At 43.6% G+C, this 26,556-nt stretch overlaps 1 protein-coding gene across 1 annotated transcript in view; it reads left to right on the top strand.

The window, feature by feature from the left end:
* The window catches only part of LENG8 (leukocyte receptor cluster member 8), a 31,036-nt gene extending 5,498 nt beyond the window's left edge, over window positions 1-25,538 (top strand). The window contains exons 8-16 of the mRNA XM_077259626.1: window positions 74-259; window positions 3,127-3,396; window positions 3,492-3,623; window positions 17,448-17,736; window positions 17,921-18,022; window positions 18,486-18,554; window positions 18,922-19,051; window positions 19,150-19,357; window positions 24,006-25,538. Coding sequence (XP_077115741.1) covers window positions 74-259; window positions 3,127-3,396; window positions 3,492-3,623; window positions 17,448-17,736; window positions 17,921-18,022; window positions 18,486-18,554; window positions 18,922-19,051; window positions 19,150-19,357; window positions 24,006-24,168 — 1,549 coding nt within the window. The 3' untranslated portion in view covers window positions 24,169-25,538. The remainder of the gene's footprint in view (window positions 1-73; window positions 260-3,126; window positions 3,397-3,491; window positions 3,624-17,447; window positions 17,737-17,920; window positions 18,023-18,485; window positions 18,555-18,921; window positions 19,052-19,149; window positions 19,358-24,005) is intronic.
* Window positions 25,539-26,556: the final 1,018 nt, after the last annotated feature.

Genomic DNA, 26,556 nt, shown 5'->3' with positions numbered 1-26,556 from the left:
GTTTAGCAATTCACTCTTTTTAGTAAAGGCTGAAGTGTTTCTAATTAATTTTGTCTTTTTTGTATTTTTGCAGTAATAGTTCCGCTAAGCCTGAAGATTGGCCTCCAGCTATGAAGGAATATGTCCAGCGCTGCTTTACTGCGTGTGAAAGTGAGGAAGACAAAGATCGAACAGAAAAACTGCTAAAAGAAGTCTTGCAGGCCAGATTACAAGATGGATCGGCTTATACCATTGATTGGAGTAGAGAGCCTTTGCCAGGGTATGTGTTAAATGTGGCTATCCAACACATTTTGTTTTAAAGGGAAGGTGCCGCATTTTATTTTTTGTATTAAAAATGATTGTTTATATAAACAATTATTTTTAATACAAATTTACATTTTTTAACTTCATTTTATTTATTAATTTTTCAGCCACTGGGCGCTGCCATTTTGCTTTGCAGGAGTGTAAGTGTAGCTGCACGACACTTACACTCTGCAAATACGGCAGCCCTGGGCATAGGAGACAGCGGTCGGCATCCGACCCTATACCTAGCATTGAGCTGCTCCCTGCTGTGATCTGGCCACACCGCCTGAGCCGTCCACATCACAGCAGAGGGAGGAGATCAGCGCCATCTTTCTGGAGCTCACAGTGTGTCTGTGAGCTCCACTTGAGAGCCCTGCTGTTATAGGAGGAGGAGACCAAGGACGACATAGGAGGCAGAAAGGAGCAGCGTCGGCAGCAGTGAAGTAATATCGGCGGGGGAGGGGGAGAGGTAATCTAATCCTATCCTTTGTGATGCTGACTCTGAGCAGTGTATCTCCTCCCATGTGTGTTACTGTGCTGGCTGTATCTAATCCTATCCTATCCTGTGTGATACTGACAGAGCTGTGTATCTAATCCTCTCCTGTGTGATGGTGTCCGCTGAGCCATGTATCTAATCCTTCCCTGTGTGATACTGTGCTGAGCCATGTATCTAATCCTACCCTGTGCTGAGACGTGTATCTAATCCTCTCCTGTAGGATACTGTGCGCTGAGCCGTGTATCTAATCCTATTCTGTGTTACTGTATGCTGAGCCGTGTATCTAATCCTACCCTGTGTGTTACTGACTGAGCTGTGTATCTAATCCTACCGTGTGATACTGTGCTGAGATGTGTATCTAATCCTCTCCTGTGGGATACTGTGTGCTGAGCCGTGTATCTAATCCTATTCTGTGTATTACTGTATGCTGAGCCGTGTATCTAATCCTACCGTGTGTGATACTGACTGAGCTGTGTTTCTAATCCTACCTTGTGTGATACTGTGCTGAGCCATGTATCTAATCAAACCCTGTGTGATACTGACTGAGCTGTTTATCTAATCCTCTCCTGTGTGATGCTGTCTGCTGTGCCATGTATCTAATCCTACCCTGTGTGATACTGACAGAGCTGTGTATCTAATCCTCTCCTGTGTGATGCTCTCTGCTGAGCCATGTATCTAATCCTACTCTGTGTGATACTGCGCTGAGACGTGTATCTAATCCTCTCCTGTGGGATACTCTGTGCTGAGCCGTGTATCTAATCCTATTCTGTGTGTTACTGTATGCTGAGCCGTGTATCTAATCCTCCGGTGTGATACTGACTGAGCTGTGTACCTAATACTATCCGGTGTGAAACTACTTGCTGAGCTGTGTATCTAATCCTCCTTTGTGTGATACTAACTGCTGGGCCGTGTATCTAATCCTCTCCTATGCTCTCCTCTCCCCCCGGTTATCTGTGATCTATATGGCGGTATTGTGTGTGAAGTATATGGCGGTATTATGTGTGATCTATATGGCGTCGTTATTTGTGAAGAATATGGCGGTATTATGTGAGAACTATAGGACAGTATTATGTGTGATCTGTATGGCGGTATTATGTGAGAACACTATGGCAGTATTCAGAAAGGGGACCCATTCTAGGGTGGTTCTGGCTGAGCACCTGCACACGGGTCGGGGGTAATAGAGGGGGCAGCATGACCTCCAGTTAGGTGCAGTCAGGGGAAGGCTGGTGAGGCAGCTGCAGAGAGGCTTCTCATTTTTATTGTTACTATATGGCTACATTTCCTTCCCAGCATCACCCGACTGCGCCTGTCACCTCGCTTTCACACATCGCCAGGACAGGATCTGAGAAGGGGAATGGGGTCTTTGCATGCAATGTCTGGATCAGAGCAGGCCATCAATCCGCAGAAATGTGTCCTAGATTTCAGTGGAGCAGACCAGCAGACGGTCCATCCATGTGTATAAAAGACAGCGCTCTATGTACAATCCCTGGCTGCTCCGCGCACCGAACAGGGTGCCCCCATAAACCAGCACACTGCTCTCCTGAAATACTCTGTGCTGCTGTCACCCTGCTCCCTCCACCATATATCTCCCAGAATCCTTGCTGCCTGCCATCCTCGGTGACTGTCTACTTGTCAGTATAACTTTGCAGTCACCAACAAAATGGCTTCTCACTGTTTTCACAGCCATGTCAGCAGACTCCGCCCATAATTACTGCAGTGCAGTAATGTGAGCTAGTTGTACACTAGGTTTTTGTCAAATTTTATTAGCTGCTCCCCCTAGTGTTTAAAAGTGGGAATGCCAAACCTTTAAAAAAAATTTCATATTTTACTAAATTATAAACAAATTATAATATTTTTTTAAGAAAATGTAAACATTAATTCTTAACATATTTTCAATTGCAATTTTTTGATGGGACCTTCCCTTTAAATATTAAAAATGCAGCTAAGGGGTGTAAAAACAAAAAAAGAACATAAGCTCTTCAAAAAGATTTTTTTCTGTCCTGCCACACTGCTTCCTTTCTCCCTTCAGTGGCTGGGTTTCCTCTTACTGTGGGTGACATCATGTGAATGCTGCAGCCAATCAGCTGCCTAATTAACTGCAGCCTTCATGTTTTGTCTGTGCCAGAAGAGAGACTGACTGGAGCCACAGGCAGCATTATAATGAGAGTTTTGTAAGTGAGCACATGTTTTGGTTTTTCCCTACCCTCTTTTGGACTATTTTTATAGATTGGACTTTAGAAATGATCATCTTGAATATCACAAAGACACTTTGACAGTCTGTAATTATAAACTAGATTTAGAGTGAAATGTGTTTTTTACTTTTTTTTTTAATGTCTTATTATTTTCAGCAAGGAAAGTGCAAAGGGAAGTCCAAAGAAAAAGCGCTGGGAGCAAAGTACTTTGCAGTCTTCTCTTGGCAGTACCATTACTGTCACACAGTCCTCACGTGGCGGAGTCCATAACAATACTAATACACTAAGAGGACGCGGTGGCAGCTTTCCTACAAGGTTTGGAAACAGGAATGTTTTCATGAAAGACACCAGTTCTTCTTCAAGCGCTGGCTCAAGGTCAAGATCAAGGTCCTCTTCACGGTCCCCTCACAAACGATACCGTCGCAGGTAACAAACATGGTGAAATTGTAAATTTTGTCTGCATGGTTTTAATTTCTCTTAAGATTTATACCATTTAATACAACTGGATGTTTTCTGCTCAGTGATTCAGACTCTGAAAGCAGTTCATTATCTGGAAACGAAAGTCGATCAAATAGTCGCAGAAACTTTCAGAAGGGACGTGGTCGGGGAGGACATATGGATCGTGGCCGTGGACGAAATCAGCGAGGCAAAAGGTGGGAGTAGGACTATAAGTTTTAACTTGGCTCCATTATTAGAGATGTTTTCGAGCCATGTCCAGACTTAATGGTAGTGGTATGGATCACATAGATCTCACTTGCTTCCTGTATAGGGAAAAGTGCAATGTCTTTTATTAAATACAAACGGTCGTCACGTTTTAGGTTGAAATATATGTTCACATAGATATCAAAATGGTCATTTCATAGCGGTATTACATTTTCACTTGCTAACCTCTTTGTAAGTTATAGCTCGTGAATTAGTCAGGTTAGTGATGAGATCTGAAGTCGTCCTCCCTTTAGTATGCCCATCATTGAGAACAAGGGAGCTCAAATCCACCTTCTTGGCAGGAGATGAGATTGAGTATGCGTCGTTGTTCTCCATAGCAATAACTGGTGTCAGGAACTGTCAAGTAATGAGCATTTGGATGCTTCTGATGGTACAGTTCATCTGTCTGAAGAATGACCACACATGATCATCCTGCTGAGAAGAATTTGTGGCTCTTTGTTCTCGGCGTCTGTCGAGGTCACGAGGTTGCTTTAAAAGTTAAAGGGTTTGTCTGGGCAGAAATCCAAGCACACCTACAGATAAGCTGAAAATTTGGTAGTCGTCTGTTGTAAATGCATCAAACTGGGCTATTCAATGTGTGGCGGTCACATCTGGCTACTGCAGAATAGCTTCAGACTGCATACATCTTGCAAATACCAATATTGTGATAACTTTTTTAAAAATTGTATTTATAGTTAGTATCTGTTTCTCCTACGCCTCATTGGGGGACACAGGACCATGGGTGTTATGCTGCTGCCACTAGGAGGACACTAAGTAAACACAGAAAGAATAGCTCCTCCCCTGCAGTATACACCCTCCTGCTGGCTCTCAGTGAACCAGTTCTTGCTTAGTGTCTGTAGGAGGCACTTGGGTCTGTTTCAGACCCCACCGTTTTTATTTTAATTTTTGATTTTTTGTTCTATTTTTTTCTTTAACGGAGCGAATGGGGGCGACAGATCCTTTCTAGGCTCCGATGTCCCCCGAACCATCAACAGGCAAGTACGTGGAGCGTTCCTCCCGTATCCTTTCCTGCAACGTTGGATGCCAGCCCTGAGCTCACATTACGGCAGGGCTGTGGAGTCGGAGTCGTGGAGTCGGAGTTAGTTTTGGTTGGAGTCAGTAGAAATGTACCGACTCCAGCTTTAAAAAAAAAAGATGTATTAATATTTCATAATTGAACTTTCATATGAATTTTATAAATGTTACTCAAATATATATGTTCTATCAAACTATGAACAACAGTGATAAGCAGTTCTGCTGGAGATAGAGACATTTCTTAAGCCCCCGTCACACTAAGCGAGGTCGCTAGCGAGATCGCTGCTGAGTCACAAGTTTTGTGACGCAACAGCGAACTCAGTAGCGATCTCGCTATGTTTGACACGTAGCAGCGACCAGGCCCCTGCTGTGAGATCGCTGGTCGTGTCGGAATGGCCTGGACCTTTTTTTGATCGTTGAGGTCCCGCTGACATCGCTGAATCGGTGTGTGTGACACGGATTCAGCGATGTCTTCACTGGTAACCAGGGTAAACATCGGGTTACTAAGCGCAGGGCCGCGCTTAGTAACCCGATGTTTACCCTGGTTACCATCGTAAATGTAAAAAAAAACAAACACTACATACTCGCATTCCGGTGTCCGTCAGGTCCCTTGCCGTCTGCTTCCCGCACTGACTGACTGCCGGCCGTAAAGTGAAAGCACAGCGGTGACGTCACCGCTCTGCTGTTAGGGCCGGCGCTCAGTCAGTGCAGGAAGCGGACGCCGGGGGACGCGAAGGTGAGTATGTACTGTTTGTTTTTTTACATTTTACACTGGTAACCAGGGTAAACATCGGGTTACTAAGCGCGGCCCTGCGCTTAGCAACCCGATGTTTACCCTGGTTACCCGGGGATCTCGGCATAGTTGGTCGCTGGAGAGCTGTCTGTGTGACAGCTCCCCAGCGACTAAACAGCGACGCTGCAGCGATCGGCATCGTTGTCTGTATCGCTGCAGCGTCGCTAAGTGTGACGGGGCCTTCTTGTGTGTCACTGTTCTCCACTGCCCTTATCTAATCTTATACTTGGTTAACCTCATGCTGCCCCAACCCCCCTACTTACAGTGTAAGAAACTGAAAATGTGTTGCAAATTCTTAGTAGTAAAGCTCCTCCTCTAGACTAGATGTTTACTAGGTGTGCGTCTTCCAAGCATCTCACAGCTGCTACTCAGAAGAGGAAGACTGTAAGAAGTATTATCCTTTCAACAAACTTTGCATCAGTTAACTGTGAGTACATGAGGAATAACAGTATTACTGACCACTATATCAGTTGTACGACCTGGCAATAATTTTGTACAACTGTTTTTAGGAAAAACAATTGTCATTTGGATTGTGAATGCAGAATTAAAAACCTGAGAATGTCAAATAAGCGTCACATTTAATCAGCTGTATTTGAACATTTCACCATCACTCAAGATAGAAAACATCATGTCTGTCAGTGTATGACAAATGATCCAGACGAAAACAAATGCTGTGAAGCCAAGATCAGTGCATAGTCAGGCAAAGATAAAAATGCTCCTACCAGAGCTTCTAATCTAAAGAGACATTTACAGCGCTTTCATCCAGAAGTACTGAAAGCAGTGGATGAGAAAGACTGGATCCAAACCAATGAACCAGTGCCCAGCTCTTCCAGCCAAACAAAGGAGCAAAGAACTTTGCAGCCATCAGTTGCAAGATATTTTGTCAGTGACAGTTACTGTGACAATGACAGTAAATACATTTAAAAAACAGATCATAGAGCTTGTTGTAACGGATAGTGTGCCTATTTCATTATTTTCACGACCAGCTTTTATGTGTCTGAATGGGGAAATGGCCCGCAAGCTTGGTGTTTCTCTGGAGAGAGTATTAGAAAATTAGTAATCGAAGAAGCTTTTAAACAAAAGGAAGAACTTAAAAAAAACTCAAGGGACACTTTCGGTTTCTTAAAATGGATGCCTGCACACGTCTCAGAGTGAACTATTTTGCCATCAATGTCCGCTTTGTTTGTGACAAAAATGAAATAGTTGCCAAGACATTGGCAGTAAAAGACACCAAAGCTCATCACACCAGTGAGTTTCTCCAGGTCTTGGTGGAAAAGGTTCTGCAAGACTATGATCTTAAAAAGAGCAAGTTCTTTCTGTCGTAACTGACAATGCTTCAAATATGATAAGTACTATTAAGCTAATGAATGAGAGTAATGATGGTGACCAGCAGCTAGAAGAACATTCCGGGTCCACAGACACAGAAATGTTTAAAATAGAGGAACACAGTATTGTAACTGAGAAGCAAACTGAAGTTGCTTCAGATGAACAGCAACATGATAGTTTAGATGATCTTGTTGAAACTGTGTCAATACGTTCTTTTATTCATCACATGCGCTGTGTTGTGCATACGCTACAGCTGGCTATAAGAGACAGTCTGCAAGAAGGACATGCTGCTGCACGGATTGGCAAGGTGAGAAAATTGGCTACTGTTGCCAGAACCCCTAAAGTTGACTCAATTTTGAAGAGACGTGCTGGAAAAGGGGCAATTATTGATCAAGTCACACGATGGGGCAGTACTTACTTAATGATTCAGCGCTTGGTTAAACTGAAAACCTTTCTTGTAGACATGGCTAACCCTCAACTGACGCTAAATGAAAGTCAGTGGAATCAGGTGACTGAGCTGGAAAAATTGCTAGAGCACCCATTTACAGTGACTAAAAAATTACAAGCAGAGGACTTAACTCCAGGTATTTTCTTAACCCCTTCCTGACGTCGGACGGGATAGTACGTCCGACGTCAGGTCCCCTGCTTTGATGCAGGGCTCCGCGGTGAGCCCGCATCAAAGGCGGGACATGTCAGCTGTTTTGAACAGCTGACATGTGCCCGCAATAGCGGCGGGTGAAATCGCGATTCACCCGCCGCTATTAACTAGTTAAATGCCGCTGTCAAACGCAGACTGCGGCATTTAACTACCCCATCCGGGCGGCCGGAAATGACGTACCTTGCCAAGGAGTTCTCACTCTTCCAGGAAAAGGACTCATGCCATATCCCCAGACCATCAACGGTTTTCAGGTTCTGAGAGCTCCATTTCTCACTCCCCTTCCATTGGGGCTAGTAGAGAACCTGTTTCAGAGGACGATTCTGATACGTCCCTAGATCAGGAATTTCATCACGATCAGGTGACTCTCGACTCTCTAATTGAGTCAGTGAATAAGGCTTTAAGACTTGAGGAGGAACCCTTATCTAAAACGGATCATGCCGTGTCCTTTAAGAGGACCAAACGAGCTCACAGAGTGTTCGCCACTCATCCTGAGTTTAAGCAAATTGTTGAATCTCACAGGATCCGTCCAGATAAACGATCCACAGGACAGAAGCCCATGGAGTCCAAATATCCGTTTGCCCAGGATCTAAGAAAAGATTGGTCACAATCTCCCCCAGTAGATCCTCTGGTATCGCGCCTGGCTGCCAAATCTGTTTTATTCTCCTCGGAGGGCGCCTCCATCAAAAATCCAACCGATAGACAATATGGCGGCCGCCTGCTTTCCTTCAGTGCCGCGTGGCTCTCGGTCGTTCACGACGAGTGGGTCCGCGATCTAGTGTCCTCCGGATACAAGATAGATCTCTTATCTCATCCTCCAAACCGTTTTTTCCTGTCTTCTCCTCCCAGGGCAAAAGCATCAGAGTTCTTCAAAGCTATAAGCTCTCTGAGAAAAGACGGAGTTATTATTCCGGTCCCTCAAAGCGAAAGGTTTCAAGGTTTTTATTCAAACCTCTTCATTGTTCCAAAGAAGGACGGTACAGTACGGCTCATAATGGACCTAAAACTGCTGAACAGGTTCGTCGGTACGACGGTTCCGGATGGAATCGCTTCGTTCTGTCATCGCCTCCATGGATAAAGGCGAGTTCCTGGCGTCTATAGACATCCAGGACGCATACCTCCACATTCCTATTTTACCTTCTCACCAAAGGTTTCTTCGCTTCGCAGTTCAGGAAGATCACTTACAATTCGTTGCTCTGCCCTTCGGCCTCGCCACCGCTCCCAGGGTATTCACCAAGGTCATGGCGGCTGCCATGGCCATACTCCACACCCGAGCAGTGGTGGCCCTCCCGTATTTAGACAATATCCTCATCAAAGGCCCCTCTTTCCGCTCCTGCAAGGAAGCCGTGGCCATCACAAATAGATACCCTTTCTCGCCTGGGTTGGAAGATAAACTTCAAAAAATCTTCCCCAGTACCGGCTCAGCGAATTTTCTTGATAGGAATGATGGAAATATAAGCCACGGCACTCAAGGTATCTTGGAGGTGCTCAAGTTAGGTATCCAACCCGTCAAATATAAGTAGAAAATACTTGGCACTCAGAAGAGTTTTTTTGCAAACTTGAGAAATAGATTTTTATTCGGTGCATCCAGTTCAATATTTAAACGTTTTCGGTCTTATACAGCAACCGTGGCGGTCTAAACGAATGGTCCATCACCGAGCATCACGCCGAGTATCTTATGTGTTCATGTGCCTGTTTTCTTTTTATTCTAGGCAGCTCACTGTGCACTATACCCGCACATTCCTGTTATTCTGGGGCCACTCCGTAGCCTGTATCCTTATGGAGCTATGTATCCGTCAGCCGTATGCCCCATTGTCACATGGTAATAGACTGTATATATCACCTCACTGTACATATTTTATCCTTATCACGCTCTCCAGCTCTAGAACCTTCAGCATAGGACGTACGTCTCACATCACTCCAGGCTGGATTCGTTTAGACCGCCACGGTTGCTGTATTATTATTATCACGTGTTTGTATAACAATATGTTATGGTAAAATGTCATGAGCTGTTTTCTTATATATGTATTTGTATATACGCTGTGCATCATGAATGTTGTCTGAATATGTTCTCTTCTTTTTTGTATATATGCTTTTCAGTTTCACAACTATTTCTGATGAAGGTCTGATTGTATAAGACCGAAAACGTTTAAATATTGAACTGGATGCACCGAATAAAAATCTATTTCTCAAGTTTGCAAAAAAAACTCTTCTGAGTGCCAAGTATTTTCTACTTATATTTGATAGGAATGATACTCGACTCTTCCCGGGGGGTTGGTTCTTCTCCCCCCGGAAAAGATCTCAGTCTTACAGTGAGAAGCTCAGAAGCTTTCTCAGCCTCGCTCTCACTCTCTGTGCTTCAGTATGAGATTCCTCGGCAGGATGGTAGCAGCTATGGAGACGGTTCCATTTGCTCAATTACACCTCCGCCCCCTACAGCATGCCTTCTTGGCTGTTTGGGACAGGAACCCGTTCTCCCTCGACCGTTGGTTCCTCCTTCCCCAGCGAGTCACAGTCTCTCAGGTGGTGGACATTGAAATCCTCCCTCAATCAAGGGAAGTCTTTTCTTCCAGTACACTGGCTGGTTGTGACGCCAGTCTTGTAGGCTGGGGAGCGGTGTTCCTTCATCACACCGCTCAGGGCCGCTGGTCCCCTCAGGAATCACGCCTTCCAATCAACATCTTGGAAATCCGGGCGATCAGGCTGGCAGCACTTCTCCAGTTCCATCCCTTCCTAGCAGGTCGCCCAATCAGGATTGAGTCCGACAACGCCACTGCAGTGGCATACATCAACCGCCAAAGGGGAACCTGCAGCAGGGCGGCCATGACAGAGGTAGGCCACATCCTCCAATGGGCCGAGGAAAACCGCTCAATGATCTCTGCGGTTCACATCCCGGGAGTGGACAATTGGGAGGCAGACTTCCTCAGTCGGCAATGCCTCGACTCCGGGAAGTGGTCTCTCCATCCGGAGATCTTCCACCAGATCTGCTGTCGTTGGGGAACCCTGGACGTTGATCTGATGGCCTCACGGCTGAATTCCAAGGTTCCCGACTTCATGGCTCGGTCCCATGATCCGGCAGCCATCGGGGCAGACGCTCTTGTACTCCTGTGGCATCATTTTCGGCTTCCATACATATTTCCCCCGCTTCCTCTCCTACCGAGAGTCATCAAGAAAATCAGAGCGGAGAGGGTACCGGTAATCCTGATTGCGCCAGATTGGCTGCGCCGGGCGTGGTACGCCGAACTAATTGAACTAGTTGCCGACGTTCCCTGGCGATTACCGAATCGCGCAGATCTGCTATCTCAAGGCCCCTTTTACCACCAGAACTCAGAGGCTCTGTGTTTGACGGCATGGCCGTTGAGTCCTGGGTCCTAACCCAGGCAGTTTTCTCTTCAGAAGTCATAGCTACCATGATCAACGCTAGAAAGCCTACGTCTATGCGTATTTATCATCGCACTTGGAAGACTTTTTTTTCATGGTGTAGCGACCGAGGACGTTCTCCTCTACATTTTTCCATCCCTTCCATTCTCGAGTTCTTACAAACGGGTTTGGACTTGGGTCTCGCCCTTAGTTCTCTCAAGGGGCAGATCTCAGCCCTGTCTGTTCTCTTCCAACGCAGGATTGCCAACAGATTACAGGTCAAGGCGTTTATTCAGGGAGTCTCCCATTGGGCGCCCCCCTATAGGATGCCGTTGGAACCATGGGATCTTAATCTGGTCCTCGGAGTTTTGCAACAGGCTCCTTTCGAACCTCTACAGGAGGTTTCCCTGTCTCTCCTTTCATGGAAAGTTGCTTTTCTAGTTGCGGTCACCTCTATCAGACGAGTCTCCGAGCTGGCGGCTCTGTCCTCTCAAGTTCCGTTCCTGAATTTTCATCAGGATAAGGTGGTTTTGAGGACATCCCCGTCTTTTCTACCGAAAGTTGTATCCTCTTTTCATCTCAATGAGGAGATTGTCTTACCCTCACTGTGTCCGGCACCAGTCCATCGCATCGAGAAGGCCCTTCACACACTGGATTTAGTGAGAGCTCTTAGGAGATACATCTCGCGGACAGCATCTTTCCGCAGGTCAGATGCCCTATTCGTGCTCCTGGAAGGACCGAGGAAAGGGTTTTCCGCTTCCAAGGTGACAATAGCCAAATGGATCCGTTCGGCTATTCAGGAGTCCTACCGAGTCAGAGGTCTTCCTGTCCCAGCAGGGATTAAGGCTCACTCCACTCGGTCAGTGGGTGCGGTGCGTCTTGGGCCATCCGGCACCAAGCTTCGGCAGCACAAGTTTGTAAGGCTGCGACTTGGTCCAGCCTGCATACCTTTACAAAACATTACCATATTCACTCTCGGGCCTCGGCAGATGCGACCGTCGGCAGACGAATTTTGCAGGCGGCTGTGCCGCATCTGTAACTTGTGGGTGCAAGTAGCAATTGCAGTTAATTGTTTCCCACCCAGGGACTGCTTTAGGACGTCCCATGGTCCTGTGTCCACCAATGAGGCGTAGGAGAAAAGGAGATTGTGTACTCACCGTAAAATCCTTTTCTCCGAGCCAATCATTGGGGGACACAGCACCCACCCTGTTAGCCTATTGGCTTTGGTTTTTGTTGAGTTAACTTGGTTTTTGACAGTTTCTTCCTTGTTAAATATTAACCCCTTCCTGACATCCGACGTACTATCCCGTCGAGGTGGGGTGGGCCCGTATGACCGCCGACGGGATAGTACGTCATAGCCGATCGGCCGCGCTCACGGGGGGAGCGCGGCCGATCGCGGCCGGGTGTCGGCTGCATATCGCAGCTGACATCCGGCACTATGTGCCAGGAGCGGTCACGGACCGCCCCCGGCACATTAACCCCCGGCACACCGCGATCAAACATGATCGCGATGTGCCGGCGATGCAGGGAAGCATCGCGCAGGGAGAGGGCTCCCTGCGGGCTTCCCTGAGCCCCCCGCAGCAACGCGATGTGATCGCGTTGCTGCGAGGGTCTTACCTCCCTCCCTGCCTGCTCCAGACCCGGATCCAAGATGGCCGCGGATCCGGGTCCTGCAGGGAGGGAGGTGGCTTCACAGAAGCCTGCTCAGAGCAGGCACTGTGAAGCAGCCTGCACTTCTCTCAGATCGGTGATCTGTCAGAGTGCTATGCAAACTGGCAGATCACCGATCTGTATTGTCCCCCCCTGGGGCAAAGTAAAAAAGTAAAAAAAAAAATTTCCAAATGTGTAAAAAAAAATAAAAAAAAATATTCCAAAATAATGAAAAAAAAAAAAAATATATTATTCCCATAAATACATTTCTTTATCTAAATTAAAAAAAAAAAACAATAAAAGTACACATATTTAGTATCGCCACGTCCGTAACGACCCAACCTATAAAACTGCCACACTAGTTAACCCCTTCAGTAAACACCGTAAGAAAAAAAAAAAAAACACGAGGCAAAAAACAACGCTTTATTACCATACCGCCGAACAAAAAGTGGAATAACACGCGATCAAAAAGACTGATATAAATATCCATGGTACCGCTGAAAACGTCATCTTGTCCCGCAAAAAACAAGCCGCCATACAGCATCATCAGCAAAAAAATAAAAAAGTTATAGTCCTGAGAATAAAGCGATACCAAAATAATTATTTTTTCTATAAAATAGTTTTTATCGTATAAAAGCGCCAAAACATAAAAAAAATGATATAAATGAGATATCGCTGTAATCATACTGACCCGACGAATAAAACTGCTTTATCAATTTTACCAAACCCGGAACGGTATAAACGCCTCTCCCAAAAGAAATTCATGAATAGCAGGTTTTTGGTCATTCTGCCTCACAAAAATCGGAATAAAAAGCGATCAAAAACGGTCACGTGTCCGAAAATGTTACCAATAAAAACGTCAACTCGTCCCGCAAAAAACAAGACCTCACATGACTCTGTGGAGCAAATGTGGAAAAATTATAGGTCTCAAAATGTGGAGACGCAAAAACTTTTTTGCTATAAAAAGCGTCGCTGGTTTCACACTTGCGTTTTTGTCTGCAGCGTTTTTTGCCTATATTTAACATTGAAAACGCATGCGGTTTTTTTGTACGCGTTTGGTCGCGTTTTCAAACGCATGCGGGTTTTTTCTGCATGCGTTCATTTTCAGAAATACAACCTGCAGTATTTTCTTGCGGTTTTAAGCACATGCGTTTGTTTGCGTTAAAAACGCATGCATTTTTATCGAAAAAAACAGAAAACACACTGAAAAGCCACCCACCACCATCAAGGTGATAAAGGGATCCAAACCCTAACCCTAACTCTACCCCTAACCTCACCCCTAACCGTTTAATGAACATTTTCTGACAGTCATAGTGCCACGTATTTCAGTGCCACGTATTTCAGTGCCACGTATTTCAGTGCCACGTATTTCAGTGCCATGTATTTCAGTGCCACGTATCACGTATTTCAGTGCCACGTGTTTCAGTGCCACGTGTTTCAGTGCCACGTATTTCAGTGCCACGTATTTCAGTGCCACGTATTTAAGTGCCACGTATTTAAGTGCCACGTATTTAAGTGCCACGTATTTAAGTGCCACATATCACATATTTCAGTGCCACGTATTTCAGTGCCACGTATTTCAGTGCCACGTATTTCAGTGCCACGTATTTCAGTGCCACGTATTTCAGTGCCACGTATTTCAGTGCCACGTATTTCAGTCACGTTTAGGGTTAGGGGTAGGGTTAGGGCTAGGGTTGGAGGTAAAGTTAGGGTTGGGGCTAAAGTTAGGGTTGGGGCTAAAGTTAGGGTTAGGGTTTGGATTACATTTACGTTTGGATTAGGGTTGGGATTAGAATTATGGGTGTGTCAGGGCTAGGGGTGTGGTTAGGGTTACCGTTGGGATTAGGGTTAGGGGTGTGTTTGGGTTAGGGTTTCAGGTAGAATTGGGGGGTTTCCACTGTCCAGGCACATCAGGGGCTCTCCAAGCGCAACATGGCGTCCAATCTCAATTCCAGCCAATTCTGCGTTGAAAAAGTAAAACAGTGCTCCTTCCCTTCCGAGCTCTCCCGTGCGCCCAAAAAGGGGTTTACCCCAACATATGTGTTATCAGCGTACTCGGGACAAATTGAACAACAACTTCTGGGGTCCAAGTTCTCTTGTTATCCTTAGGAAAATAAAAATTTGGGGGGCTAAAAATCATTTTTGTGGGAAAAAAAAGATGTTTTATTTTCACGGCTCTGCATTATAAACTGTAGTGAAACACTTGGGGGTTCAAAGTTCTCACAACACATCTAGATAAGTTCCTTGGGAGGTCTAGTTTCCAATATGGGGTCACTTGTGGGGGGTTTGTACTGTTTGGGTACATCAGGGGCTCTGCAAATGCAACGTGACGCCTGCAGACCAATCCATTTAAGGCTGCATTCCAAATGGCGCTCCTTCCCTTCCGAGCTCTGTCATGCGCCCAAACAGTGGTTCCCCCCGACATATGGGGTATCAGCGTACTCAGGACAAATTGGACAACAACTTTTGGGGTCTAATTTATCCTGTTACCCTTGTGAAAATACAAAACTGGGGGCTAAAAAATAATTTTTGTGAAAAAAAAAAAAAGAATTTTTATTTTCACGGCTTTGCGCTATAAACTTTAGTGAAACACTTGGGGGTTCAAAGTTCTCAAAACACATCTAGATAAGTTCCTTGGGAGGTCTAGTTTCCAATATGGGGTCACTTGTGGGGGGTTTGTGCTGTTTGGGTACATCAGGGGCTCTGCAAATGCAACGTGACGGCTGCTGACCAATCCATTTAAGTCTGCATTCCAAATGGCGCTCCTTCCCTTCCGAGCTCTGTCATGCGCCCAAACAGTGGTTCCCCCCCACATATGGGGTATCAGCATACTCAGGACAAATTGGAAAACAAATTTTGGGGTCCAATTTATTCTGTTACCCTTGTAAAAATACAAAGCTGGGGGCTAAAAAATCATTTTTGAGAAAAAAAAAAAAAATTATTTTCACGGCTCTGCGTTATAATCTGTAGTGAAACACTTGGGGGTTCAAAGCTCTCAAAACACATCTAGATAAGTTCCTTAGGGGGTCTACTTTCCAAAATGGTGTCACTTGTAGGGAGTTTCAATGTTTAGGCACATCAGGGGCTCTCCAAACGCAACATGGCGTCCCATCTCAATTCCAGTCAATTTTGCATTGAAAAGTCAAATGGCGCTCCTTCCCTTCCAAGCTCTGCCATGCGCCCAAACAATGGTTTACACCCACATATGGGGTATCAGCGTACTCAGGACAAATTGCACAACATTTTTTGGGGTCCAATTTCTTCTCTTACCCTTGGGAAAATAAAAAATTGGGGGCAAAAAGATAATTTTTGTGAAAAAATATGATTTTTTATTTTTACGGCTCTGCATTATAAACTTCTGTGAAGCACTTGGTGGGTCAAAGTGCTCACCACACATCTAGATAAGTTCCTTAGGGGGTCTACTTTCCAAAATGGTGTCACTTGTAGGGAGTTTCAATGTTTAGGCACATCAGGGGCTCTCCAAACGCAACATGGCGTCCCATCTCAATTCCAGTCAATTTTGCATTGAAAAGTCAAATGGCGCTCCTTCCCTTCCAAGCTCTGCCATGCGCCCAAACAATGGTTTACACCCACATATGGGGTATCAGCGTACTCAGGACAAATTGCACAACATTTTTTGGGGTCCAATTTCTTCTCTTACCCTTGGGAAAATAAAAAATTGGGGGCGAAAAGATCATTTTTGTGAAAAAATATGATTTTTTATTTTTATGGCTCTGCATTATAAACTTCTGTGAAGCACTTGGTGGGTCAAAGTGCTCACCACACATCTAGATAAGTTCCTTAGGGGGTCTACTTTCCAAAATGGTGTCACTTGTAGGGAGTTTCAATGTTTAGGCACATCAGGGGCTCTCCAAACGCAACATGGCGTCCCATCTCAATTCCAGTCAATTTTGCATTGAAAAGTCAAATGGCGCTCCTTCCCTTCCAAGCTCTGCCATGCGCCTAAACAATGGTTTACACCCACATATGGGGTATCATCGTACTCAGGACAAATTGTACAACAACTTTTGGGGTCCATTTTCTCCTGTTACCCTTGGTAAAATAAAACAAATTGGAGCTGAAATAAATTTTGTGTGAAAAAAAGTTAAATGTTCATTTTTATTTAAACATTCCAAAAATTCCTGTGAAACACCTGAAGGGTTAATAAACTTCTTGAATGTGGTTTTGAGCACCTTGAGGGGTGCAGTTTTTAGAATGGTGTCACACTTGAGTATTTTCTATCATATAGACCCCTCAAAATGACTTCAAATGAGATGTGGTCCCTAAAAAAAAATGGTGTTGTAAAAATGAGAAATTGCTGGTCAACTTTTAACCCTTATAACTCCGTCACAAAAAAAAATTTTGGTTCCAAAATTGTACTGATGTAAAGTAGACATGTGGGAAATGTTACTTATTAAGTATTTTGCGTGACATATGTCTGTGATTTAAGGGCACAAAAATTCAAAGTTGGAAAATTGCAAAATTTTCAAAATTTTCGCCAAATTTCCATTTTTTTCACAAATAAACGCAAATTATATCGAATAAATTTTACCTTTAACATGAAGTACAATATGTCACGAGAAAACAATGTCAGAATCGCCAAGATCCGTCAAAGCGTTCCAGAGTTATAGCCTCATAAAGGGACAGTGGTCAGAATTGTAAAAATTGGCCCGGTCATTAACGTGCAAACCACCCTTGGGGGTGAAGGGGTTAAGCTCCTACTGCTTTGTTACCGAACTGGTTCACTGCGAGCCAGCAGGAGGGTGTATACTGCAGGGGAGGAGCTATTCTTTGTGTTTACTTAGTGTCCTCCTAGTGGCAGCAGCATAACACCCATGGTCCTGTGTCCCCCAATGATTGGCTCGGAGAAAAGGATTTTACGGTGTGTACACAAAAATCTCCTTTTTATTTTATTTATTAGGTCAATGTGACTCTCATTCCTTTTTTTTTTGTTAGGAATGAACAAAACTTAAATAAACGAAACCGTAAAAAGAATATGACCATGGATTTTGAAGACCCAGAAAAAGATTTCAAAAAGGAAAAGCGTGCAGCGCGGTTTCAGCATGGGCACAGTCCAAGGAAGCTGCGCATTGAGCCTTTAGTTCTGCAGATTAATCTAGATCCAAGTGAATCGGGTAACTTGGACTGGAACGAGCTGAAAATTGTTGGAACTTCACAGGATATCACAAAAACCTACCTACGATTGACTTGTGCTCCAGATCCATCAACCGTTCGACCTGTTCACGTAAGACTTTACTGTCTTTGCTTTTTCCATAATACACAATTGTTTTTAGTGCATGTATTCATTACAGGGGTGCTGGTAGTATGTCCTTTTAGGTCCATACCAGAGAGGATGAAGTAGTTGACATGTGTGATGTGTTTTAATGTTTGTTGTATTAGCATTTACAAATCTTTTTCTTGATTCTTAGGTTTTGCGCAAGTCTTTGACAATGGTTAAAGGGCACTTTAAAGAAAAACAAGACTATGCATTCGCTTGTGAGCAGTTGAAATCAATTCGTCAAGACCTAACGGTATGTACCACTATTTGGCACTAAACATTTGTTAAAAAAAAGTCTGCATATTTTTATAGAGAGCTATATACATGCAGTCATAAAACAGCTTCTGTATAGGGTTTGAAAAAAGGCAGAAAAAAAATACATATATTTATATTTTTTTCTGCCTTTTTTCAAGTCCTATATAGAAACCGTTTTGTGACTGCATGTATGCGATTTGAGGCCTCAGGTTCACATGCTGACTTGATGCCTTCAACTTCTCTAAATAGAAGTGAATTGATAGGATGCAAATCGCATACATGTGGTAACGTCACCCGAATCAGTAATACTGAGGAATAGTGACCGCATGTACACCCGCACACTGTCACAATTTGGCGGTCTGCAGATGTTTTGTTCAAAGCCCAGACAACTCATTTTTAGCATGTTTTTAATTTTTTTGTTTTTAATTTCTATTTTTTTTTTTTTTTGGTATGCACTGCAGGTCCAAGGCATTCGCACAGAGTTCACTGTGGATGTGTACGAGACCCATGCACGGATAGCACTGGAAAAGGTAATTTTTCTGATGTATTAAAGCATTGGTATGGATAACGGAGATCACCACTTACTTTTCTGAAATCTATAAAATATGGGGCGGGGAAATGGTTAATATGCTTGAGGTCAGAATCTGAACATTAAAGTCAGAAGATATATAAGGGTTATAAGTGACAGTTTTTCCTGTCTGCCAGTCATGCAGGAAAGCTGTCAATCATTAGCTTTATCTCGAAGTCTTTGAAGTCCTTTAATAAAAATATTGAATTACAACAAACCTGTTCTCTAATCTCCACATCTCTCTTTCTACCCTATGCCTCTCTCAGATAGGTCTGATAGTGCATAATATTTCTGGTTGTATTTGATTGTAACCTTTATGTCTAATGTAGGGGGACCATGAGGAATTTAACCAATGTCAGGCCCAGCTGAAATCCTTATACTGCGAAAACCTTACCGGAAATGTTGGAGAGTTTACAGCGTATCGTATATTGTATTACATTTTCACACAGAATTCTGGGGGTAAGCAAATGGCTAAACCTCCTCTGCACATGCAGTGTGGGCATAGGGTAACAGGTATAGGGTTTTGCGGCTTTTGATTTGTGATCTTTCTCTTCCAGATCTAACGACAGAAATGGCGTATCTGACTAAAGAGCTGAAGGAAGACTCTTGTGTTGCGCACGCTCTAGCTCTTCGCAGCGCTTGGGCTCTTTCAAATTATCATCGATTTTTCAAGCTTTATAGAGAAGCTCCGCGCATGTCTGCTTATCTCATCGACAAGTTTGCAGAAAGGGAGAGGAAGTCAGCCCTTAAGGCCATGATTAAAACGTATGTGCAGGCTGCCCAATTAGTGTATTTAATGAAGCCTTCTTTTTTCAGCTTCTTTGGCATGCATCATTGTATTTTTAATAGTGTGGACAGGTAGATACTGGGGTAATATATCAAAGCATTTCTAACCACGACCCACACATGACTTAAGGATTGTGTGTAGCTGACAACGGGTTTTATAAAGGTTTGGGAGGTCTAGTGATAGAAGCAGATGAGAAGGTGACAAGAAAGAAATCTATGAAGTGACACATACGTTTGCGGGGCATGGTCTTCCTGTAGGTCTGGCCGTAAGAGGCACTTTTATTTCACTCAATAATTATTCAGACTGGGGCCGAATTCAAGTCACTTGTCGCCCCTTTAAATGCTACATATTATGTAATTCTCCCCAAAACTAGATCTTTGTAGGTTCAGATGGAGACTAGAAATTTGGAGATTAGTCATTGATCTTACAATGTTACTTGGAGCCAAAACGTTTTCTCTGGTGGTTTACGAGAACATGAGTACTAAACAAAATGTTCTCTGGCTGTGCATATCATGATTGAATTTAGGCTAGATGCAGAAATACCTTTATTTATTTTTTTTTTCAGAAAAAAAAGTTTTGCCAGCATTTCAGATGTAATAGAGGAATAGACTTCTGTTCCATACAAGATCGTACCATGTGATAGTAACTAGACCCGTTCCATATCTGGGCTGGTCCTGGCATGTAGCTTAGCGTCACTGCAGAATTGGGGGGGGGGGTTCATTCTTTCTTTGCAAACCTGTCTGTTTTTTTTTTTTAATCTTTATTTTTTAAGGTAAGTATTGATGCATGCAGTCATGTAAAAAGGAAGTATATATATTGGGAAAAGTGTACAGTATTTTGTTATTCAAGCCACCACATCTCCTATTTTTAAGTTCTGTACAAATATTAAGATATAGTGGGATACACCGAGGTAATTGAAAAATGGTTTCATGATCAAGATGAAATGGTCCTCTGAGTAAGCATTCATTAGTGAGCAAACTAAATCTAAAATTTAGGGGACCAGAACAGTAACCATATGTTAGAATTAATTTTTTTACTATACGTAGATTCAAAAAGTTTGTTCATATGAAACTATTCTTAGCAACATGAACATTATTTTTTTTGTAACAAAATTGACAAGAATAAGAACTACATATAGTCTGGGCGAGTTTTCTGTTGCCAGGGTAGATCAATTTCCAGCATATTAGGGCATGCTTGGAATTGTGTAGCTAGAGAGCCACAAGTTGCAAAACGCTGCTTTACTAGAATTCTAGAATTTTTTTTAATTGTAATACAGAAAGTGATAATTGTATGTGTTTTACTTAAAGGGAACCTGTCACCCCCAAAATCGAAGATGAGCTAAGACCACCAGCATCAGGGGCTTATCTACAGCATTCTGTAATGCTATAGATAAGCCCCCGATGTATCCTGAAAGATGAGAAAAAGAGGTTAGATTATACTCACCCAGGGGCGGTCCGATCCGAATAGGCATCACGGTCTGGTCCGGGGCCTCCCATCTTCTTACGATGACGTCCTCTTCTTGTCTTCACGCTCCGGCGCAGGCGTAATTTGTCCTGTTGAGGGCAGAGCAAAGTACTACAGTGCGCAGGCGCTGGGCCCCTCTGACCTTTCCCGGCACCTGCGCACTGCAGTACTTTGCTCTGCCCTCAACAGGGCAGACAAAGTACACCTGCGCCGCAGCGTGAAGACAAGAAGAGGACATCATCGTAAGAAGATGGGAGGCCCCAGACCGCGACGCCTTCGGACCAGAACAGGGTCGCCCCTGGGTGAGTATAATCTAACTTCTTTTTCTCATCTTTCAGGATACATCGGGGGCTTATCTACAGCATTGCAGAATGCTGTAGATAAGCCCCTGATGCCGGTGGGCTTAGCTCGCCTTCGATTTTGGGGGTGACAGGTTCCCTTTAAAGAGCAGCGTTTTTTTAATTTTTATAAAAAAAAAAAAAAAAATCAGTAGTACCCCTGAAAATAATTACTTTGTAATATATCTTATAGGAGAAATCGGATTCTTCTCCAGAACGTAGCTTTCACTCTGAAATTTCTCAATTCACAGGGGCAGAGAGAGACAGACTGACTCTGCCATGTACTCTTCTTATTTTGGCAGCCCCCTAGCCCTTACTATGAACATTTCTTTATCGCTTCCATGGGTGTATGCTGCTGTCGCTAGGAGGCTGACACTAGGCAAAAAAAGGAAAATAGCTCATGTTTGGGTCCCCATTAACGTCTATGGGGTTCTGGTACCTGAACTGAATTTGTACTAAAGTTTTGGTCGGACTCGACCATCCATGGGTCTGCTCATCCCTACTTATCCACACCAACTGTCATTTCCTCTGTCAATAATGTATCTCGGTCTTCACTAAATACAGATTTTACCCGTGAATTAAGAATTTTGAGACTAAATGATCTGTCCCGGCAGAGAAAGAAGCAGATTTCTCTAATAAGATATGTTGCAAAGCTAAGTATTTTAATGGGAACTATTGATTTCTGAAATTAAAACAACGGTTACACTACAAATGCATTTGACAGCTCATTCATATTCATTCAAAGGGTATTGTGATGGTTAAAGGGGTTGGTCTCTTCCGTTTTCATCAATGTCTGATCGGTGGGGGTGGGATACACAGCACCCCCTCAGATTGGCTGTTACGGGCTCCGGCCAAAAGTTGACTAGTGATACTGCCAGAACACGGCAGCTCCGTCTCTTCTTATAGTTACTGGCGGCCGTGTATGGAAGATCCATGCCCTATTCAAATGCTAAGCAAAGGCCATCCATAACAATAAGTATAGTAGTGGGTAACCCCTTTAATTTACATTGCGTTGTCATCAAATATTATAAAAATCAGTTACAAAACCAACTTATATAGCAGTAAGCTGTCAGGGTTTCTAGCTTTTATCAGACCGTATTGGCTGTGCTCTCTTCTAATAAGGGATAAACGATTTGCAAAATAGAAAATCCTACAATTTAGTAACATCCATGTATGTAAAGTCCCGCTCACCAGCTTTCTTATGAGTGTGTATAGGACGACCCATTTTAAAAGGTAAAACTGTATACATGACAGCACCAAATCTAATTGGATGTACCGTATATACTAGAGTATAAGCCGACCCGAGTATAATCTGAGACCCCTAACTTTGCCACAAAAAACTGGGAAAACCTAATGACTCGAGTATAAGCCTAGGGTGGAAAATGCAGCAGCTACCGGTAAATGTCAAAAATAAAAATAGATACCAATAAAAGTAAAATTAATTGAGACATCAGTAGGTTAAGTGTTTTTGAATATCCATATTGAATAGGGAGCCCCATATAAAGCTCCATACAGTTTATGATGTCCCCATAAGATGCTCCATACAAAATACGCCCCATATAATGCTCAATAAAGTTTATGATGGGCCCCATAAGATGCTCCATATTAAAATATGCCCCATATAATGCTGCACAAAGGTTAATAATGGCCCCATAAGATGCTCCATAGAGATATTGGCCCCATATAATGCTGCACAAATGCTGATTATGGCCCCATAAGATGCTCCATAGAGATATTGGCCCCATATAATGCTGCACAAATGCTGATTATGGCCCCATAAGATGCTCCATTGAGATATTTGCCCCATATTCTATTGTTGCGATTAAAAAAAATAAATAAGACATTCTCGTCACTTAGGCCCCCAGCACTTGCAATATTCACCTGTCCTCGTTCCACCGCCGGGCGCCGGTTCCGTCTTCCGCATCCTCTACACTGATGTTCATGCAGAGGGCGCGCACTAACCACGTCATCGCGCCCTCTGACCTGAGCGTCACAGCAGAGGACGCGGAAGATGGAGCAGCGCCCGGCGGTGGAACGAGGACAGGTGAATATTGCACAATGCTGCTCACCCTCCGTGTTATACTCACCTGGTCCCTGGCAGCTTCCCTGATGGTCTCCTCCGGGCACTGATAGCTTCTTCCTTCATTGAGCGGTCACCGGTACCGCTCATTACAGTAATGAATATGCAGCTCCAACCCTATGGGAGTGGAGTCGCGTCCATATTCATTACTGTAATGAGTGGTACCATGTGACCGCTCAATGCTGGAAGAAGCTGTGAGCGCCCGGAGATGCAGGGACTGCGCCAGGAGCAGGTGAGTATGTCACAGCCACCGCTCCCCCTTCCCCTGCCGACCCCCCCTGGGACAATGACTCGAGTATAAGCCGAGAGGGGCACTTTCAGCCGAAAAAAATGGGCTGAAAATCTCAAGTATATACGATAAATATTTTGTTGGCACATTTGGGCATTCTTATTTCTTTCACTGAGTGCTTCCCTGCATTTCCCTAAAGAATTCTTTTGGGTTTTCCATTGGGGGGGAAAAAATAATTTCTCAAATTAATTGAATTTTTATTATATATAGCACTTTATTAGCAGCGTATATTTCAACTATAGCTTGAGCCCAGATACGGGTCAGTGTTTAGCATGGTTCTGCACACTTAGATAATGACTGAAGGTGGGTACGTGTTCTTGTCGTAAATGTCTTAGAACTTTCTGTTTAGAAGGTTATGTCAATTATTGTCATTGCTGTTCTAACTTGTGTTTTTTTTTTCTTCCTTTGCTCTTTTTTTCTCTACTACTTTTTTTTATTTTATTTTAACTCTTTAGTTTTCGGCCGGTGCTACCAGTTTCCTACGTTCAGTCAGAGTTGGCCTTCGAGAGTGAGGAGGAATGCCAGAGTTTCCTGGCTTCCCTGTCTCTTACCTATGCAGGGAACGACACCAGCAAGATTGACTGCAAGCAAAGCTTAGCAGTCTTGCCTAACTTCTAAACCAGGCGTTTCCTACCAGACCCTACCAATGTGTTTGTTTTTTCGACACATGTTTAATGCTCCACACTGTGTGTGCACGTGAAATACCGTCTATCTTTATCGGATCTGTCGTTCCAGATCGAATACCTCTGGATCAGAGGGTACAGGCCAAGACCGGGCTTCCCAAAACAAGACTGTGTTGGGTTTCTCTGTTTTGCCAGAATGTCAGCAACTGAAACTCGGGCGTTGGTAATTTCCTGTGTTCTGTGGTCGGACTTGTGTTTGTATATATTTTATATATAGCACCTTTAACATGAAATTACCAAACATCAAGTCGTCACGAAGAAATTTTACACACTTGTCGGTAGAAAATGTTTTTTGTTAACTGGTGCTGTGAATTTCTTCGGTGAAGTGAAAATTCAGATGTCGATATACTAAGTAGAGCTGTAGAAGACATTTGTATATCCTTGCATTCAGACCACTTGTAAGGGAGATCCGCCTGTCGTCTTTACGCCGTGACCACAATATTATAGATGTGCTAGCTTTTTAATAAGCTATGTGAATATTTGTGAATAGGTTTTACATTTCGAAGTGGGTAAAAGGGATTATTTTCACTTTTTTTTTTCTTTTTGTACATGACTTTTGTTAAATCTGTTGAGCCTTTTGAGATACTATGATCAGAAACTAACGATGTCTCAGTTTCTTTTCTCTTTACCTCACTTGCACAAAGCCTCTGTCCACGTGCTGCACAAGACACAACACCAATGCGGCTCTGGGGAGAAGGCACCTAACAGGAAAAGTCAACTCAAAGATTGGGAGAAGTGACACAAAGTTCCAGAGAGGGGGAAAAAAAAAGCACAGAAGAAAAGAGACTTTGTAATGTAAAGAACTTTTAGCATCCAACAAGTCCACTAAAACGAAGAAAGAAGTTTACAGTTAATTTTAAAGTAGAATCAAATCCTCCTTCCATCTCTGGAATCGCCTACTGCTGGAACCTGTGAGAAGATGTTTGTACAATTTACTCCTTCATTTAAGAATTCCTTTTCCCCTTTTTCCTTATTTTCTTCTTCCCCCTCTTTTCTTTGCTGGGTTAGTATAATTTATCAGGTAAATATTAGGTAATAGCTACTTGAACCTTCTTTCACCACTTTTTTTTTTTTTTTTTTTTCTTTCACTGATTTTTCTATTTTGTTTTTTCCCCCTTTCCTTTCTCCACCCATCTTTAGCTCGTCTTCCTTTTTTTTCTCTTTTTAATTCTATCCTGCCATTTTGAGGATGTAATCGTGAGAAAATGTGCAATATTGACAGTTGTCCCCAGTTGCTCCTTTCTTTGCAGATGTTTGTTTTTAATTTTCCTTTCTCCCTCTAATAAATATTTTTTTGAGTTGCAAGTGGCTTCTGTGGTTTTATTTTTTTATTTTTCTCTTTAAAAAAAACTTGTCAGATGCAGAAAAAACGACTCACCTAGGGGCTTGTCTTGTTGCAGTGTAAGGGAGAATTAACACCTCAAAATTGCAGATTGAGCTGGATCTGAAAATCAGATGAATTGGACTGTTGCAGACACTTAATCAGCAAATCTGCTCCAGTGTATAAACTCGAACAGAGCTTTCGTTTTGCACCTAACAATTGCCCTATCGTGTATTTATGGCAGAATCGGATGACTTTTAATGCACTGCCTTTTTATAGTGACGTCTTAAATGGAAATTGTATTGGATCTTTTATGTAAGGAATAGTGATCAGTGAGCATGCTAGTGTCTTCCGCGTGCTCGAATACTGTGTTCGAGACGCTGTGGCTGCAAGTCTCGCGGCTGTTCGACAGCCGCAACACATGCAGGGATTGCCTGTTTGTTAGATGGAATGTTGTTGGTGGATGGAATGAAACATGATGTCCCAGATGTGCTCAGTTGGATTCAGGTCTGGGGAATGGACAGATGAGGCCTAGCATTGTCATGCATCAGAAGAAACCCAGGGCCCACTCCACCTACATATGGTCTCACAATAGGTCTGAGGATCTAATCCTCGTACCTAATGGCAGTCAGTGTAGCTCTGGCTAGCACATGGAGGACTGTGCAGACCTCCAAAGAAATGCCTCTCCACACCATTACTTACCCACTGCCAAACCTGTCATGCTGGAGGATGTTACAGACAGCAGAACATTCTCTACTGCATCTCCAGACTGTCACATGTTCTCAGTGTGAACCTGCTCTCATCCGTGAAGAGCACAGAGTGCCAATGTCGAATCTGCCAATCTTTGGTGTTCTCTGGCAAATGCCAATCCCCTTGCATGGTGTTGGGCTGTAAGCACAAGACCAACTTGTTGTGAACACCGCCTCATGCTACTGTACTGTACCTTTAGGGGTGAGAGCAATGACAAAATACAAAAGTGACCAAAACACCCAAAAAGGAAGA

Source organism: Ranitomeya variabilis, chromosome 4, assembly GCF_051348905.1.
Source record: "Ranitomeya variabilis isolate aRanVar5 chromosome 4, aRanVar5.hap1, whole genome shotgun sequence".
Lineage (NCBI taxonomy): Eukaryota > Metazoa > Chordata > Amphibia > Anura > Dendrobatidae > Ranitomeya > Ranitomeya variabilis.
Note: the sequence above shows the minus strand (reverse complement) of the source record. Positions and strands in the feature narration are given on the sequence as shown.